This window comes from Garra rufa, chromosome 15, assembly GCF_049309525.1.
Source record: "Garra rufa chromosome 15, GarRuf1.0, whole genome shotgun sequence".
Lineage (NCBI taxonomy): Eukaryota > Metazoa > Chordata > Actinopteri > Cypriniformes > Cyprinidae > Garra > Garra rufa.
Genome location: NC_133375.1, coordinates 30,473,463 through 30,489,159, shown reverse-complemented (window position 1 = coordinate 30,489,159; position 15,697 = coordinate 30,473,463). Strand labels below are relative to the sequence as shown.

Sequence of the window (15,697 nt, the reverse complement as noted above, 5' to 3'; positions counted from 1 at the left end):
AAGAGTCCTCCACGACGCCAGAGGGAGCTCAGCTGAAAGAAACCGAATCAGCTGAAAGGAACCGAAGGAGCTGAAGCCAGCAGTTGTTGCACGTGTTTATGATACCGTAAAATTATACTCACATTTGTACTGGAAATTTCATAATTTGGAATAGCAAACACTACTTAGTAAAATGCCGAAGGTTAAAGCTCAGAAAAAATCTCGACAACACCAGGAGGTGAAGAGTCAAGGTAGGTTACGTTCATGTTTTGTACCGCATGACATATGACTAGGAAAATGAAGGACCTCAAAGAATGTTTTGTAACATTATTTTCGTGACATTTAAGGACATTTTGATGTTGTTTTCTCTCTCGCTCGAAAGTTTATGTGCTTAGTTGTCATGGTCATAGTTTCTTTTTCTTTTCCTATCCTATAATGTGGCCGATTTTGGACAAGCATGCATGAAGTTTGTTCTTATAACCACACCACACAGGAAAAATAAAACATCAATGTTCCTTGATCGGTTTCAGGAATTATGTTCAATACTGGTATTGGTCAGCATATTTTAAAAAATCCATTGGTTGTCAACAGCATCATAGAGAAGGTCAGTAACTTTTGTTACATTGAATTGTTACATTTACTGTTCATTTTCATTTTGCACTTCCAGTCAAAAGTTTTTGAACAGTCTATTGTTCTCAGCAAGCCTGCTTTTATTTGATCCAAAGTACAGCAAAAAACAGTAAAATTTTGATATGTTTTACTACTTAAAATAACTGTTTTCAATGTGAATATATTTTAAAATGTCATTTATTCCTGTGATTTCAAAGCTGAATTTTTAGCATCATTACTCCAGTCACATGATTCTCCAGAATTCATTATAATATTCTATTCAAAAACATTTATTATTATTATTATTATTATTATTATTATTATTATTGTGTTAAAAACAGCAGAGTAGGTTTTTTTCAGGTTTCTTTGATGAATAGAAAGTTCAGAAGAACAGGATTTATCTGAAATAGAAATCTTTTGTAACATTGTAAATGTCTTTATCATCAATTTTGATCAATTGAAAGCATCCATGGTAGAAAGATAATTTCTATTTAAACACTGATAATTATTTGAACAGCAAATCTGCAAATTAGAATGATTTCTGAAGGACCTTGTGACTGAAGACTGGAGTAATGATTCTAAAAATTTAGCTTTGATCCCAGGAATAAATTATATTTTAAAATGTATCCAAAATAGAAAGCAGTTATTTTAAATGGTACAAATATTTTACAATATTACTGCTTTTGCTGTATTTTGGATCAAATAAATGCAGGCTTGGTGAGCTGAAGAGAGTTCTTTAAAAACGTTTAAAAATGTTACTGTTCAAAAACTTTTGATTGGTAGTGTATATTTCTGGCAAGTCATCTTTCTTCTAAAGAAAGTGACACCTCTCTGAATGCATCACCACATTGTAACAGCACAATATATAACCAGTGTTATCTTTACAGGCAGCATTACGACCGACAGATGTGGTTCTGGAAGTTGGTCCTGGAACTGGTAACATGACTGTCAAACTTTTGGAGAAAGCCAAAAAAGTAAATAAGTTACATTAAATGTTCATTGCTTGTTTTTAAGTAGTGATTCCTTTTTCCCCAAAGCAAAATGTAATTTCTTCATTTACTGCAATTCAAAGGTGGTTGCGTGTGAGTTGGACACCAGGCTTGTTGCTGAGCTTCAAAAAAGAGTCCAGTGCACGTAAGTGTTTTTCATACGCATTCATTGCCACTGTTGTCAAGACCTCAGCACCTGTTTGACTAAAAAAAAATCTCTTTTCAATGCAGTCCAATGCAAAACAAGCTTCAGATCCTCATAGGGGACGTCCTCAAGACGGAGCTCCCCTTTTTTGACATCTGCGTGGCTAACTTGCCTTATCAGGTATTGGTTCAGAGATTTGTTTGCTGTCTTGATCTGTCGTCAGAGTTGCTGGTAACACTTTACAATAGACCAATTTAGAGTAAACGTCACAGTTACGTCACTTGCAGCTGTGTGTGCATTGTGGTGGCAGAAAAACACTGGCAACAAGTGGAGGGAAACGGGTAAAATCCATGGAATATTAGAAAAAATGTATTGTTGTGCATTGATGTCAGTATCGGAATGCAAATCATTTTTATAGAATGTTGTCGTCAAAGACACCATTTGAATCTAAACGCAGACGTTTAAACTGACAGACTAATGGATGAAACCTGCTTTGATTACTCTACTTTTAAAGCATAAATTTGATTTAAACAGTACATCTACAAAATATTCACATATGTAGCAACAGCATGAAATACTGTTTAAACACATTACAATTTACATTTACCTATTTTATCTCACAAGTCTAGCTTTTTTCCCTCACAAATGCAAGTTTGTCATATTTTGGACTTTATAACTCAATTTAGCTCAACAATTGCGAGTTTTACAGTTCTGAGGGAAACCCTCCCCCCCCCAGAAGCGTGGGATATAAAATTATCATTCTGAGCTGAGAGGAAAAGATGGAATCATGAGTTGATTTTTCTTATCAGAATTTTGAGATATAATCGTGGAATTGTGAGAGTAAAGTCAGAATTTTGAAATATGAAACAACCTTATTGTAAAGTGTTATTGAATCACTGGTATTCACATTGAGATTTTTTTTTCTAGATATCATCGCCTTTTGTGTTCAAGCTGTTACTTCACAGGCCATTTTTTAGGTAAGAAATTGGATTAATTAGATTTGCACTTACATTACAAAATGTAATTTATTCCTGGGATCACAGTTACATTTTCAGAATCATTACTTCAGTCTTCAGAGTCACATGATCCTTCAAAAATCATTCTAATTTGCTGTTCAAAAAACATTTATTATTATTATCATCACTGTTTAAATAGAAATTATCTTTCTTCCAAGGATGCTTTAAATTGATTAAAATTGATGATAAAGACATTTGTAATGTTACAAAAGATTTCTGTTTCAGATAAATCCTGTTCTTCTGAAGAACAAACACGAATATTGTAATGATTCTTGCCCTAGAAATCCTAGTTCAGTTTGGACAAACACAAATACCTTTTGTTCCTCAGACAGTTTTTTCACCTCATCTACTTTTTTTTTTTTTTTTTACGTTTTTGGCAGTCTGTAGTACTCCACATGTTTTTTCCAGTCCAACTGATTAGTACAGCCCAAAACATGCCAATAATTAACCATTTTCAGCAGCAATAATCAGCGAAATATGCAAGTTTCGTTCGGGTCAGTGGCATTGTTTACATTCAGTGCTGCCAAAATGGCCAATTGATGACGTGTCGTGAAAACACTCTATTCCTACCTATTTCTATTTAATTCTATCTGTATTAAGCATTGTGATTTCTTCCATTCACATTTGTTAATTTTCTCCCTATTATACTGTCTACAGCTTTACAAAACCAGTTAAAACCGATTGCATTACAATGGAAAATAATAAAGTCATATCAGTTGCAGAGAAGAGTTTATCACCATGTCAGATAATGGTGCTTTGAGTTGAGTTTTGCATTTATTGTCTCTGTAGGTGTGCTGTGCTGATGTTTCAAAGAGAATTTGCCATGCGCTTGGTGGCTCCACCAGGAGACAAGCTATATTGCAGATTGTCCATCAACACACAGCTCCTAGCCCGTGTGGACCACCTCATGAAGGTTGGTGCCTATTCAGATTCATTTACTGTTTTCTCATTATTATTATTATTATTATTATTATTATTCATATGTGAAATTATACACGAAAATGTTATGCTTATAAAGGTGGGAAAGAACAATTTCAGACCGCCTCCAAAAGTAGAGTCCAGTGTGGTGAGGATAGAGCCCAAAAACCCTCCTCCGCCTATCAACTTCCAGGTAAGTGCCCTTAATTAAAGTGTGTTTACTGACTTTGCAGTTATTGGAAAAATATAATCTTGTTTTTCTGCATTTATAGGAATGGGATGGTCTTGTCAGAATTGCATTTGTCCGAAAGAACAAAACACTGAGTGCTGCCTTCAAGTAAGACGTCCCTAAATGGTGTTTTTGTTGAGCGATCAATAGTAATACATTTTAGCGGATGACCAGTTGTGGTAGGGACTAAGGAGTTAATGTTTTTTTTTTTTTTTTTTCTTCAATGCAGGTCTGCTGCGGTTGAACAGTTATTGGAGAAGAACTACAGAATCCATTGCTCTGTGCACAACATAGTGAGTCTACTTCACTTTGACACTTTAATGTACTTGACCTGAGACACCATTATATTCATGGATTTTACAGGTCTTCAAAAAATATTACTTTCCCTTTCACAAATTAAGGCTTTAAAAAGGTCTTAAAACGGGTCATAAAATCCTAAATTCATAGTCAGGGCATTTACCTGTTGCATACATTGCAAAAATGCTCATCCTGACTTCGTTTCAAACCTGTAAGACCTTAGTTCGTCTTTAAAACACAAATAAAGATTTTTGATGAAATCCGAGAGACAGCAATGCAACTACCACGTTTAAGGACATTGTTACAACAGTCCATGTGACATCAGTGGTTAAACTCTAATGTTATGAAGCTACGAGAAATCTTTCTTGTGCATCGTGGTATTGTCATGAACATGCATTAAAAACAGACACGGAAGAGAAGAAATTGTTAAATAAAGTTGTTATTTTTGTGCACAAAAATTGTCAAAGCTTCATAAAATTTAGGTTGAACCACTTACGTCATATGGACTATTTTAACAATGTCCTTACTACCTTTCTGGGCCTTGAATGTGGTAGTTGCGTTGCTGTCTGTGCAGGTTCAGAAAGATTTCAGATTTCATCAAAAATGACTTGATTTGTGTTTCGAAGACCAACGAAGGTCTTATGGGTTTGCAACAACATGAGGGTGAGTAGTTAAAAACAATTTAATTTTTGGGTGAACTATCCCTTTAATGTCTTCGTAAATATTTTTGCCTTGTTTACAGTACAAATATCTAAACAGCCTTAAATCAAGTTAAATTTAATTGAGATGCAAAATGAAGATAGTTGAAGTCGGTTTTCGGAGAAAATTGAAAAAATGAAGCGAGTTTATGATTAAAACAAGAATAAATGTCTGTCAACAAGGAATGAAAACTTGTTTTCCCTTTGAAATAAGTAGATTTTTCTGAACCCGCTAGCAGATATTTGTTCTTGTTTTAATTTTTAACTCCCTTTATTTTGAACATTTTTTCAGAAAGCAAGACTTATTGTCTTCTATGTCATTTTGCTTCTCAACTAAATGTATCTTGATTTAAGATATTAGATATTTGCACTGGAAAACGGCAAAAATGCTGATGGGGGGTGAAGAGTTGTTGAACAAAGTCATTATTTTTGTTATTTTTTGCACACAAAAAGTATTTTCGTAGCTTCATAAAATTACGGTTGTACCATTGATGTCAGTGGACTATTTTGCTAATGTTCTTGATACCTTTCTAGGATTTGAATGTACCCTTGCTCTGTATGGAGGGTTAGAAAGTAGTTAAGAATTTCCATTTTGGGTGAACCTTTAATTTCTTTTTTTAAATTCATTCTTTAAGTGGAAACAGTCTTAAATCTACCTTCATAAAGTCTGCAGAAACCCTTGTATTTAAATGCTTTTCCAAATTGCAGGAAATACAACAGGATTTCAGCATTGCTCAGAAAATTGAAAACATCCTTCAAGAGTCAAAGTTTAGTGACAAGAGGGCACGTACCATGGATATCGATGATTTTATGGTGTAAGTATGACACTTCACTTCGTGAAAAATACTTAATGTTTGTTTTTTTGGGGGGTGTTTTGTTAAGCATCTTTTCTGCATCCGTGTTTCACGGTAGGCTTCTTCATGCATTCAACTCCGCTGGGATACACTTCACTTAAAACTTCAGGAAACCTCTACTATGCTGACAGGAAGTGATGTCACAATTTCTCATATTCTGATTGATGCTATGTGAAGAAGTGAATGATATTTCTTTTCAATGGACATGCAATGGGACACCTAATCACTCAGACTGGAAATGTTTTGTGCCCTTCCTGAATCAGGAAATATTTACGGACATCATTCAAAGGTAAAACTGGTGACTGTTAACAGGCTTTGAAGAGGACATTTTGAGTTTTATGACTTATTTACTTCATGTACTCCCTCCTGAATGCACAAGTTTACTCTACGTATAACTGAGGTTGTCATAAAGAATATTAATCGCCAACCCTTTTAAACTCAGCATTGTGCACACAACATAATATAAATGCTCAATACTGAACTGTCAAAGTGAAAAATGATACACTGCTAACACTTCACAATAAAGTTCAGTTGGCTAACATTAATGGATATATCAGGTGTCATGAACTAATTGATGGCATTTTTACAGCATATTGTAATTTTATTTATTAAATGCTGTAAAAGTATTGTTCAATGTTTGTTCCTGCTTGCTATTGCATTTATATTAACATTGGAATTTACTGTCAAGTGTTACCTAGAAATCTTTATTAACATTCTACCTACAGTCAAGGTAACTAGTATGTAAACGCTGATGTGTAAATATAATGGCTGGTTATGTAAGAGGTGATTGACCGATTCTCAGATTCATTTAAGGCATGTTTCTTAGCAAGGCTTAGTTGTACTACAAGGTCAATAAAATCATTGAAAAATATGTTTAGACATTTAAATTTAAGAACAAGATCTGCATACAAGTCTTTTAACTTTAAAAGAAACTTGAGAAAATGGTTGTTTTGTTCCTTACATACCCTGTGTGAGACTTGTCAGTGGTGCGTTTCTCTTATGAACCACTTTGAACTGTTCAAAGATGCTCTCAACACCTTTAAATTGTTGTGCTGTCAGTGAAGCAGAGTTTCAGATCTTCTGTTTTGATGCAGGAGGAAAGTGAAAGAAAGAAATCTGAACTTGAGAAAAGTTGCTATGATGCAACAATTATATAATGATATTTCTTTGTTGTTGTTTTTTAGTTGCATGTTAAGCAACACGAGTAAAATTACATCATGGTAGGCTTACCCATATTAGTTAGGGAGGTGAATGCTTACCTTACTCGCTGTGATGTTGAATATAAATCCAAATGAATGACTTCAGTGAGGCCCTTTTGTCCACCAAACACATGAGGACCATCCACCAGATATTCAGTAACATCCTCTGTGTGCTCTGCAAAAAAAAATATAAACTTAATCCAGCCTTTTTTCAAATGTGATGTTCCCTGGTCCTAAAAAGAAAAAATTCATAAAAATGCTAAACAATGGTGGTTATTAACTTGATATAAAATTAAAAGAGTGGAAAATCGTTTTAGTGGTTTTTAGAATAAATCGGTGTATTATTCCTCTGGCGGTTTCATGTGTCGACTCTGTTGTTATATTATTTGGCCACTAGATGGCTCTCGAGTACCGTTACAGATGTTTTTTGCATAGCAATATGTACACGAAGGCTAATAGCGACTTTCTTTAAGTACATGGCTAAAGAAAGCAAAAAATGTGAATGAGAGTCGTGTTTTAAAACTGAAATGAAAATGGATTTGACACAATATAGGTTATAATTAGAATGTTTGAAACCAATGCTGTTGAACTTGATAAAGTGAAGTTGGTAAATTCTGTGTTTTTCTCCTCACCAACGTGGCTTATTTCACTCCTACCAACACCAAAATGTCAGTGTGTGTCACTGAGCTGAAGTTTCTTACCGTAGTATTGACGGATCCAGCTCTATTGATTGATAGCAGGCAGGGACTCGTATATTCTGGGGTGAAGTGTCTTGCTCTACGGGGAACAGGAAGGAATTGATTCAAGAAGTTGGAGCGCCACAGGTGTACAGCCACAATTGAGTGACAATGGCCTCTACTGTCAATCAGTGCAAGAGTTTGTGTTGACTGCCTGATGAAGCAGGGATTGATAGTAGAAAAATATAGTATAGATGGTAATATTCTGAAATATTACAATTTAAAATAACTGTTTCTGTTTCAATATATTTTAAAATGTAATCTATTTCTTTGGTGTGAAGCTGAAGTTTTAGTAGCTAAATTATGATCCTTTAGAAATCATACTTGTATATAGATTTGCTGATCAACAAATGTTCTTTATTATCAATAATAAATATATACACTACCAGTCAAAAGTTTTTGAACAGTAAGATTTTTTTATGCTTTTAAAGAAATCTCTTTTGCTCACCAAGCCTGCATTTTTTTTTACCCAAATTACAGCAAAAATGTTTTTAAATATTTGTACTATTTAAAATAACTATTTTCTATTTGAATATATTTTAAAATGTAAATTATTCCTGTGATTTCAAAGCTGAATTTTTAGCATCATTACTCCAGTCACATGATCCTGAATATTCTGATATTCTGCTTCCCCAAATTATACTGACTCCCAAGATTTTGAATGGTATAGTGTATAATGTTACAAAAGCTTTTTATTTCAGATAAATGCTGATCTTTGGATCTTTCTATTCATCAAAGAATCCTGAAAAACTTTTTATTTATTAATAATAATAATGATAATAATATTTGTTAAACAGAAAATCAGCATATTAGAACGAATTCTAAAAATTTAGCTTTGAACACAGAAATAAATTACATTTTAAAATATATTCAAATAGAAAACAGTTGTTTTAAATAGGAATCATATAAATGCAGGCTTGATAAGCAGAAGAGACTTCTTTACCAGTCACCAGTTTGTAATGTTTTTTTTTTTTTTAGTGTATATATTTAGATATTTTTGTGGAAACCAAACTTTTGATATTTACACACTTTTGCATCAATGGTGCACTGACAAAGATGCAGATAAAATGGAAGTTTTTTGAATATTTAGAGACTCCCTACTTGGACTCAACACTGTACAAATCACAGATTTTAAAGAGATGCATAATACATGAAATTATGAAGCGCACACAGTTATGTTTGACATTTCCAGAGCTAAATGTCACCTGAACAGGTGTATTTCCTATTGCAGGACATCCTGCAGTGCAGCCGAGCTTTTTTGCATCGCACCTGCTCATTTAAACAGATCTTGCTTTATCTTGTGGCAGATGTGACTGAATTGTTGGAGAAATCTATGCGGCCTTACAGCAAAATGCTTTCAGCTGTATTACAAACTTTCCGGCTGAGTCACAAACGTTCAATTATCCTTGCACAGTCCCTCCGTTTTCTGCTTGGCTCTTGAAGTCATGATGAAAATAATTAATTGGGCTTTAGGTGCGAATCCCTCTCATGCTGCCCAGATACTGTCCTAGTTTTCCTGTATACGCAGGTTCTTGCCAGTCGCTGAGCCGCAGGCCTGCTGATAGGATCGAGATTAGAAATTCAAATGTCTTTCTTCTTTGAAGTAAAGCGAGGGAGCTTTTGAGTCTGGCACCCGGAGGACATGCCAACCCAGTCTACACATTGATCCTGCGAAACGTGTTTGACTTTGAAATTTATTTATCTATCTTTCCACTGTATCCGTTTCTTTTTTTCCTATTAAATTGTTCACTTGAAGCAGACGCTTAGGTTCTCTTGATCACTGTCTGTGATACAGAAGAGATTGGGGGCCTATCTGAGCTGTGGGTCAACTATCAGTCACTGCAAGGCTTAATATTGCTTTTGACTGTAGTTGTAGAAGTTCTTCTTGCCTTCACTGACCTCCATGTTGTGATGAACGGAGTGGCCATTTCTGATTGGCTGGTTCCAGCAGACCGTGGTGGTGTCCCATAAATACTCACTGTAGCATTTAGCTCCTGTCAGGGTCAATGGTGCGGGACGGTCTTAACGACCTCCAGACACTGATGCCGTGATAAGCTAATCTGAAAGGGACTCCATCACTGAGAAGGTCACGATAAGGATCTCATCACAGTATTGAATTTGTTAGCTGGCTGGCAGTGATGATTCATTCTGTCACATTGGGATACATTATGGATTCCGCATCTTAGATGTGTCAAAATGTGCTTTTGTAAATTTGTGGTAGTATTATTAATTCATTTAACCAGCATTTAAGGTAGTCAGAGTCCAAAAGCACATCTTTTTTATATAGACTTTTTAATTATTTTTAGGGTGGAGAGGACAGAAATTGATGTGGAGAAGATCGTAGCACACTGTAAATTAATTGTAAAATAATTGTATGTTTATATTTATTTATCTTTTAACAATGTGTAAGCATTTACATTTTCATTTATTTATCTTTTTTTTATATATATATTTAAACCTTCATGTTGGTTTACACTTGTGTGACATTGTTTTTTTTATGCTGAAGTTAGTGTAAGTAAATGATAGAATTTTCATTTTTGTTCATTTTTTTGTTTTATTTAACAAGAAAAAAAAAACATTTAACATGTAATTGCCTGTTAATATCTTTTGCATTTTTGCTTTCCCAAGTAAATTTATTCGGTTTTAATGATGCATACACTACCTGTCAAAAGTTTTTGAACAGTAAGATTTTTAATGGTTTTTTTAAAGAAGTCTCTTCTGCTCACCAAGCCTGCATTTATTTAATCCGAAGTATTTGACACTGAAGGCTTGAAATGTAGCTTTGACCACAAGAATAAATTACATTTTCAAATATATTCAAATAGAAAAGAGTTACTTTAAATAGTAAAAATATTTTAAAAAAATGTACTGTTTTTACTGTACTTTAGATCAAATAAATGCAGGCTTTATGGGCAGAAGAGACATCTTTAAAAACAAATATTACTGTTCAAAAACTTTTGACTGGTAGTGGTATTTTTACTGGAAAACATCAAAAATAATAACTAAGAAAACTTTTTTTTGCTGTGCATAACATATTTTTAATAAATTTTTCCAGTTAAAATATCTCCTTCAAGCAATATTTTTAGAAAATCTTTATTACAATAATATTTTGTCTAACTGCACTGATCTTTTTTTCTTCACTGATTTTAAGTATAACCAAGTTATCTCATCTCATAATCAAGTTATAAATCCAAGTCTCTGTATCATATGCAGCATTGCTTCTCAAATAAATGTATGTTTTTGTAAGGATTTTTACAATTTTTATTCAAACACACGTCACACAAGACTAATTAAAAACTCATCAAGAAGTCCTCTTTGCAGTGTTGAAATACTGAGGTAATTTCCTCTCTTTCTAAATATTTCACTTTTTTCAATATTAAATGCTGTTGACATTCCTCCCTTGTTAATTTAATGTGATCTCACACTAGACCTTTGAATTAGTGATACCCCTGTGACAAGTTCATTTCTTAAGAGCTTTCACACTGATGATTAAGCCTGCGACTGTCTGCCTTCTCTTCATATATTTCCTTTCCCGCTCTCTCTCAGACTAACGGATGCTTGAAATGCAGGCCGTGGCTGTAGGTTGAGGTATTCCCTGTGTGCTCAGTGGGACGTGGCACAGGGGTCTGACCTGGGCCCCCCTGTCGGATATTGATGTCTGCAGATGTTCACGTACAGAAAGGGCAGCCTCATCCCCTCCTGCTCCTGATAAATCATATAAGGGAGGGATTCACACTGCATTATTGATGGTCCGCAGGGAGGGATGAGAGAGGGCTTACTAGAGAAAGAGAGAGAGAGAGAGAGAGAAAATGCTGTTCAGCCTTTTCAGCTGCCCAAGGTTAGCCAGACACCAGTTAAGAGATCCTGACAGGTGTGTGTGTGTGTGTGTGTGTGAGAAAGATTTTCCCCATGGGAGACGATGATCTGGAGTTTTTGAGAGCCAGCCTTGCTGTGACAGGCCTCTCCACAGCAACCTGTCAGGGCAGCCCCTTTCAAGCAGGTTTGAGGGATGTCATGAGGCTGTGGCATGGCGGTCTTTCGGAGGGGGAGGGAGAAAGACAGATTGAATGGAGAGCCGTATTTCCTGCACTCGCTCACTGACTATAACAGGCATGGATTTTATGATTCAATCAGTTAGCGCACACTCAATGAAAAGAGTGTTTTGTACGCAGCCTCATGCATTCTGCAACTTTCATATTCATAATTTAATCATCACTGCCCTTTAGGCACGGGAAGGAACTCTGGCTTTGTTTGGAATAGCATGTTAACATACTTCTCTTACCATTTCTGCAGTTTATAGTATGTAAAGTATGTTTGATTTTAATTATCATACGTTGAAATCATACGCTTTACCATATCAGTTTAAACTTACGATACAGGTTTTCTGAGCGCACACATCTGAAGCACACGCACAGAAAGCGGCTGTCACACAGCATGTGAGTACTGAACTAAACTTCTCTTTCATGTCTTACTGCGCTTAAACCGTCAACACACAAGTTTATGTCAACAAAACAAACAGGAGTTACAAAAACAGTCTGTTATGTCTGTGAAGGTAAACAACTGGGGAAGAAATTAGATCTGTATGGGAGCAGCGTAATATACCGTAAATAAATAAATCCACTGTTCTCGTCTCTAAAAAGTTAACATGCGTTGCTCAAAATTTTGCCATGGCGTTAGAACTGGTACACCGTTGTGAAAAAGGCTTACCAAAACAAAGTTACTGTTGTCCTTTTCCACGTTTTCTGGGTTGGTCGATGCACTGGGCACCCGATTCTAGAACTTAAACATGGATTTAAAAAAAACATTTTAATGATATATCACCTTTACAGGCTGTTTCAGTTTTTTTAAACACTGGGCATAATACTCTAAATTACTAAAGATCACACACTATCAGACTTTGAAGTCATTCCAAATACAGACAACTCATGCAGAAAAATGCATATGCCTTTGCCATATGCCTTGATGGATTCATATTCTGAAGCTAAGAAAGTCTGTGGCCATCTTACACTTACAGAACTTTCTGTGAAATCTGTAAACAACTGTCCAAATTCTGCAGACTGACTCTGACTTTCAGCAACTAGTTTTGGCTTAGAAAACTTTCAGAAACTAGTATTTTCAAGTGTCAAGTGATGGCATGTACTGTATTCCAGCCTTAAAGTATAAATACACTACCAGTCAAAAGTTTTTGAACAGTAAGATTTTTAATGTCTCTTCTGCTCAATAGAGCTTTGAATATATTTTAAAATGTCATTTATTCCTGTGATTTGTTGAATTTTTAGCATCATTATTCCAGTCACGTGATCCTTCAGAAATCATTCTGATATTCTGATTTGCTGCTCAAAAAAACATTATTATTATGTTGAAAACAGATGAGTAGAATTTTTATAGGCTTCATTGATGAATAAAAATCTGAAGAGCAGCATTTTTCTGAAATAGTCTTTTGTAACATTATATATGTCTTTATCATCACTTTGGATTAATTTAAAGCATCTTTGCTAAATGAAAGTATTAATTTCTGTAATTAATTTCTAAGAAAAATGACAGAATTTTACTGATTTTTGCTGTACTTTGGATCAAATAAATGCAGGCTCGGTGAGCAGAAAAAACATTAAAAATCTAACTGTTCAAAAACTGGTAGTGCAATTAATTCAGATTTTACTGTAGCAGCTAAAAACCTCCATGACTATGGTATTTTGTTGGAATTTTTTAAGAATGTTATTTTAAGGGTGATTGCTAATAACTTTATTACAACATATCACTTTTTCCTCTTGCTAAGTGTCTGTTACTTAAACAACTCATTAGAATTCAGCTAAAAAATGCCAGTAAAATTGAACCTGCCATGCAAACTCAATTCCCCTCTCTCTCTTCTCTTCTTCACACTGTGGTTTTGAATGAATTAGCTCCCTCTTTGATGGCGAGAAGCTTTGAAAGCTTGTCCTCTAGACGCCCAGCCGCCCCCGGCTGTGGTAATTCCTGGTGCAGTGCAGGCCGCCTCTGGACCTCTAGAGGGGGTGGGACAGGCGTCTGGGGAGCGGGTGAGCAGCCTGCGTTCTGCCAACCGGAACAACCCCACTCGCCCAGATGCAAGCTCTAGAACTCTGGCTTCTAGAATTTTCTAGAATACCATGGAATGCCACAGGGGTTTAATTCAATTGAGAATTTGATGCATTTCATGCAAGAATAAAAGGGAGTAATCTCTCCCCTGTGGCAAAGATGAGATGATTTGATATTCTTATTAATATTTTTTTAAATTCATGCTCCCGGTATATCCAGCTCGGCAAAAACTGGAACACAGCCTTCACAGCTGGGCTTTGAGAGATCTGGAATCTGCATTGAAAACAAAGGCAATGTTGTGCAGTATGTTCATGCTGCTCTTTTCCTTTTCTGGAAATAATTACTGGAATAATGTTTGTTCATAACCTTGACAGAATGTTCCCTGTTAGCTGGGTATTCACTGTGAATCCTCTCTTTAGCTGTTGCCAAACGTTTCAACAAAAAGGCCTAAAATTACACCTGGTATGTACATTTACAACATTGCAATCTCTGCATATAAAACTCTAGTACTCTTGAAAGATACATTCTATGTATCTCATGTAATGTTAATCTTCTGTCTTGAGGTAAGTGCACTTGAGCAAACACAAATGCAGTAATTTTTCCTCGTCTACGAGCGACATGGCCATCTCCTTGATAATTTAAAATCCAGGTGTGAAGGAATGTCAGCTCTCGTCTTGAATAACACCATTAAACCCACTCCGGTAGAGCTGAGTGCCAAGGTCTAGGCTGTTAGATAGCAATTATGTCTCCTGGAGAGCAAGCGGAAGGAAATCTCACTCATTTAATTGACTGTCAGGCTGCTATCTGCGTGTGTGCTTACTGTAATCGGACATGTTCTGCATCCCACAAATCGTGAGCGGCCCAGTTCAAGGTACATTTCACAGATTACTCCTTGTGGCTTTTATCCTATGTATATTAGCACTAAAGCCACTTATATGCTAGCACACTTCTAGAAGTTGACTAAATTAACCTTTAGTAGAAAGAATTCTCTGATGTACAACAAAAGTTACATTTATCTGATCAAAAATACAGTAAAACAGTAATATAGTTGGAAGAGAAGAAATTGAATAAAGTTATTTTCGTTTTCTTTGCGCACAGAAAAATATTCTTGTAGCTTTATGACATCACGGCTGAACCACTTATATCACATGGACTATTTGAAGGATGTCCTTACGACCTTTTTGGGTCTTGAATGTGGTAGTTGCGTTGCTGTCTATGCAGGGTCAGAAAGCTCTCTGATCTATAAATGACAGGGTTTTTTGAATGTATCATTTACTGTAAACCCACATAGCACCATCAAAGTATGGACTGAACTATGTAAAATTATTCTAGTTTGACCCTTTAGACTTCAGATACGTTACTCCAAGGTGACTCTGGGCTGCTGTGGAGTTCAAAAGCAGGCGTTTGTCTAGCAGAGGTGTTTGGTTGCTAAGCCTCACATCAGAGTTTTTCTCTGGAGGTTCAAAGAGTGAAGGTAAAACTCATGCTAAGCCGCCTCGTTAACTCTCCATCACAGCGCGTCATTGGTCCGCAAACGTGTGTGCGTGGGGAGGATGTTGACCTCAGGCTAATTTCCTCTTGCCTCCACTGACTTTTTTTTTTTTAATGACACACAGACAGCTGCCACTTCTGAAGGATGTCTGTCCCACAGGGGTGCTTCATTAAGGCGCGTCTCAACCCACGCTCAAGCATGCAAGCAAACACAAAGCATGCCGCCACACGCAGACGTAGTTACTGTCTCTGATCGCTGTGTTCCGTCAGCAAATTCTGTCAGATGTGATTTCCAGAGCTGTTTTCCTCTTTCTCGCTGTCGGGGTTGGGGAGGGGAGTTGACTGATATTTCTAGTTTTTGAACACAACACCGTTCTCGTAAAAAAACATTGCGGCCCAGTGTGTGGAATCAGCAGATTGTAGTGAAAGGAAAAAGAACTGTTATGCAACAGTTTTTTTGCCAGATTCTTTTTCTTTACAAG

General features: G+C 35.8%; 1 protein-coding gene across 1 annotated transcript; it reads left to right on the top strand.

Annotated features, from left to right (window-relative positions):
- The first annotated feature begins 61 nt into the window (after positions 1-61).
- On the top strand, positions 62-6,605 carry dimt1l (DIM1 dimethyladenosine transferase 1-like (S. cerevisiae)). Its single transcript, XM_073819117.1, has 12 exons — positions 62-230; positions 510-583; positions 1,476-1,562; positions 1,661-1,722; positions 1,809-1,902; positions 2,650-2,699; positions 3,528-3,651; positions 3,757-3,849; positions 3,929-3,993; positions 4,115-4,178; positions 5,589-5,695; positions 5,793-6,605. Exons 1-12 carry the CDS (start codon positions 173-175, stop codon positions 5,833-5,835), a joined length of 921 nt encoding a protein of 306 aa, XP_073675218.1. The 5' UTR covers positions 62-172; the 3' UTR covers positions 5,836-6,605.
- Positions 6,606-15,697: the final 9,092 nt, after the last annotated feature.

Bases quoted from the DNA above. Each gene is read 5' to 3' on its own strand.
- dimt1l (XM_073819117.1), top strand. From the start codon at position 173: ATGCCGAAGGTTAAAGCTCAGAAAAAATCTCGACAACACCAGGAGGTG. The intron at 231-509 runs GTAGGTTACGTT...GATCGGTTTCAG, and splicing joins CCAGGAGGTGAAGAGTCAAG to GAATTATGTTCAATACTGGT. The intron at 1,903-2,649 runs GTATTGGTTCAG...TTTTTTTTCTAG, and splicing joins TGGCTAACTTGCCTTATCAG to ATATCATCGCCTTTTGTGTT.